Raw genomic sequence first — 4055 nt, forward strand, 5'->3', positions numbered from 1 at the left:
TTCTACAGCGTCTCTGGTACCATGACTCTCCTCCACAGAGTCCAGACCAGATTCACTCAGCCTCTACATGCTGGGATTGGACTCTGCAATAATAAATCCTCTGCTGAGTTGATGAAACCTAAATAGCAGATGGTTAAAATGTATATCTTAGTTTCAGTGTCTCTAGTGTCCTTCATTGTTGTTGTTTCTTCACTGCTCAGAGATCAGCTGATCTGGAGCTACTTCCTCATTTTGTTTGTTGTTTTGTTGATTTTGTTGTTTGTTTGGGTGCTGCCCCTTCCAGTTTCTGTTCAGCCATGGTGACTATCACTGCTCAGGAGGATCTTGATTCACCTAAGTTAATTACATTTACATTTATTAGTTTATCAACAAATGGTTAGAATCCACACAGCAAATTCAAAAGTGTTTTGGTGTTAATATGGTTGTTCCAGCCATTCTAATAGAGAAAAGATAAACATTATTTTTGTGTTACAAAGGTAGTTGGTCAAAAGGGAGTTAATTTTTAAAAAACTTAGAGAGAAAGGATAAGAAAAGTGGATCAACAATCTAAGGCTAAAAACAGGAAGTGCGGAAACTAACAATGGCAAATTCCACAACTGACATGTAATTTTCCTTCCACGTGGAATCTACTCCTGGATAAGCAACTTTGTGTTTTTTGTGTAAGCGCCATCTTTTCAGCCTCCAGTTGGCTATGATTAATAGCTGCTTATGCAGAACCAGGTTTTGTTTTGTTAGGTGTTTCATCCTGTTAAAGGGAAGATGTTCCTCTCCACTGTTGCATGTAGCAAGTGGAATATTTGTAGTTGTATTGAAATCTGTCTTTGTGGTCGGGTTGATTGATGAAATGAAGATCTTCTGTCAAACTGATCAACAACCTCTGTTCTTGTCATGATGAAATGATGAAAATCTTAATGAATGAATTTGAAACAGTCCCAGCTGCAGCACAAAGAGCTGAGAAGCAGAAGGAGCTCCAGGAGAGTCAACAACAAATCCATCAGATAATCCTGGACCGAGAGAAAGATGTGAAGCTGCTTCAACAGGAGGTGGAGGCCATCAATGTCTCTGCTGCACATGCAACACTGGGAGTTAGGGCGAATCAGACTTCATAACAAGTCCTACTTTCTAAGTCAAGAGTGTCAAATCTGGGTGTGCTGTGGTGGTGCAGGGGTTAAGCACAACCCACATAAGGAGGCCTTAGTCCTTGATGCGGCCGTTGTAGGCTCGATTCCCGGCCTGATGACCGTTATCGCATGTCTTCCCCCTTCTCTCATTACCCACTTTTCTGCCAATTCACTCCCAAATAAAGGCTACTAGAGCCAATGAAACCTTTTTTGTTTTAAAAGAGTCTCAAATCTGTAGCGACTGAAATTAATATTTCCTCATCAAGGGCATGAAAAATGGGCAACCAATGGTAGTCCGTATATAAAAGTGAAAATGTGCAATTGAGAAAATCCTGTATTGTTTGTCCTCAAGTCTAATTTACCTCACAGACATTTAATGATTATCTTTAATATTTTAACATGTATCCCAGTGTGTAAGAAACTATCAGTCGGTTGTATTGTTTCAGAATTTGACATAGTGAAATACTCATCACATCAAGAAAAACAGTTATTTATGCTAAAAAAAAACTTTAGTGTGAAATTAATGAAGGAATAGAATAAAACCAGAGCTGATCTTTCCTTGCCTACTTTTATTACTGTAAGATGTAAAAGTAAAAAAAAAGAAAAGGGAGTATAATTTATCATTGATTTTGTCTGGTACCTGTAAATTAACACTAGATAGCAGTATAAGGCAGCGAAACCAGGGTTGGGTCAGTGGACCTGGAGGCCATTTAATACATGAATTAAGCAGCTTATTTATAAACCATGGCTTGGTTATTATTTCTAAATATTGTATTGTATTATTCATAAACATATTAAACTTTGTGGTTGTTGTATCACTGTTTCCTGAATGACTGCTGAAGTGAATATTTGAACGACTTGAATAATTGTCGAATGAAACAACACTATTTTCTCTAAAGAAACATACAGTATAACCAGTCCAATATTTAAAACATGTCTAACAGCACATTTCCTGGCTCTTCCCTTCAACAATCTAAAAAAACAATATTTAATGTCAGGTAAAGTTCAAGAAAAGGGAAGGAGAAAAGTGGTACTGCTGTTTGCTTTGAAACATCCCACGATTACTCGAAAAACTCCCCAGTTGTGTAAAATTTGCTGTTATTCCAACTTGTCTGACCTTTTTTTCTCTTTATAAATTCTACACCTGGGTGTGGCCTCCTGAGACAGGATGTCAGCTGATCACTACTGCTGCAACAACTTAATGCAATCATTTTGTAGATGATAAACTTGATCATTTCTATCAGTATTTAACCATGTCTCTTCATTCAGCATGCAGATTTTTTTTCATTTGACCTCTTATCTATGCATCACATTGTTTTTCATGAAATTCAGTCCTCTAATGTCAACACTTGCTCAAATTTTTACTGTGCAACAAACATTTTACTACTGTAGACTTGGTAAATCTTTTCACATAGATAAATAATATTAACATTGGTAACAGCGAATGTAATTTGTGGGACCTAAGATGCATGAAAAAAATTAATGGAACATTAAATGTGGTAAAATGAAGGCCAATTTCAGAGTCTGAATTGAAATATTTCAAAAGCTTGACATGAAGTGAGATGCCTTTAGAAGTCCTCTGTTATTCCCAAGATCTATAGAAAAAAAACTGCTGCTACGCTCCTCCTTTCTGTTCAGCACAGAGTTCAACTCTGCAGCTGCATTTCTGGTTTTTCCTGTTTCACTCATCTGAAAGTGTCAGTATCGGTAGGATCCTTGAACTGAGCACATAAACTGCTGCAGATCAGTAACAACTTGGTGTTTGGCTTTTTGCAAGACACGTCTAGAGGAAAAGGAGAAACTTCAGACATTCAGTGTGAAATGGCTCAGACAAGAAATCACATGGATTCAGGAAAATTCTCCTGTTCCATCTGTTTGGATCTTCTGAAGGATCCGGTGACTATTCCCTGTGGACACAGCTACTGCATGAACTGTATTAATGACCACTGGGATGGAGAAGATCAGAGGAAAATCTACAGCTGCCCTCAGTGCAAGAAAGAGTTCAAACAGAGGCCTAACCTGGTGAAAAACATCATGTTAGCCGAGTTGGTGGAGGATCTGAAGAAGACTGGAGTCCAAGCTGCTGCAGCTGATCACTGCTATGCTGGACCTGAAGATGTGGCCTGTGATGTCTGCACTGGGAGGAAGAGGAAAGCTGTCAAGTCCTGTCTGGTTTGTTTGGTTTCTTATTGTGAGAATCATGTCAAATCTCACTACGACGTTCCTGGACTGAAGAAACACAAACTGGTGAATCCCTCCAAGAACCTCCAGGAGAACATCTGCTCTCGTCATGATGAGGTGATGAAGATCTTCTGTCGTACTGATCAGCAGTGTATCTGTTATCTCTGCAATATGGGGGAACATAAAGGCCATGAAACAGTCCCAGCTGCAGCAGAAAGAGCTGAGAAGCAGAAGAAGCTCCAGGAGAGTCGACAACAAATCCATCAGAGAATCCAGGACCAAGAGAAAGATGTGAAGCTGCTTCAACAGGAGGTGGAGGCCATCAATCACTCTGCTGATAAAACAGTGGAGGACAGTGAGAAGATCTTCACTGAGCTGATCCGTCTCCTCCAGGAAAGAAGCTCTGAGGTGAAGCAGCAGATCAGATCCCAGCAGGAAACTGAAGTGAGTCGAGTCAAAGATGTTCAGGAGAAGCTGGAGCAGGAGATCACTGAGCTGAAGAGGAAAGACGCTGAGCTGGAGCAGCTCTCACACACAGAGGATCACAACCAGTTTCTCCACAAGTACCCCTCACTGCCAGCACTCAGGGAGTCGACACACTCATCCAGGGTCAAGATCCGTCCTCTGAGACACTTTGAGGACGTGACAGCAGCTGTGACAGAGCTCAGAGACAAACTACAGAACGTCCTGAGAGACACATGGACAAACATTGAACTGAGAGTCTCTAAGGTTGAGGGTTCGCTTTCAGAACAA

General features: G+C 40.3%; 1 protein-coding gene across 1 annotated transcript in view; it reads left to right on the forward strand.

Annotated features, from left to right (window-relative positions):
* Positions 1-2793: 2793 nt before the first annotated feature.
* The window catches only part of LOC106952651 (E3 ubiquitin/ISG15 ligase TRIM25-like), a 5245-nt gene continuing 3983 nt past the window's right edge, over positions 2794-4055 (forward strand). Inside the window, exon 1 of the mRNA XM_015040891.1 lies at positions 2794-4038. Within this exon, the coding sequence (XP_014896377.1) occupies positions 2943-4038 (1096 nt within the window). The 5' untranslated portion in view covers positions 2794-2942. The remainder of the gene's footprint in view (positions 4039-4055) is intronic.

The sequence above is a fragment of the Poecilia latipinna genome, unplaced genomic scaffold, assembly GCF_001443285.1.
Source record: "Poecilia latipinna isolate Pla-1442-1.1 unplaced genomic scaffold, P_latipinna-1.0 Scaffold533, whole genome shotgun sequence".
Lineage (NCBI taxonomy): Eukaryota > Metazoa > Chordata > Actinopteri > Cyprinodontiformes > Poeciliidae > Poecilia > Poecilia latipinna.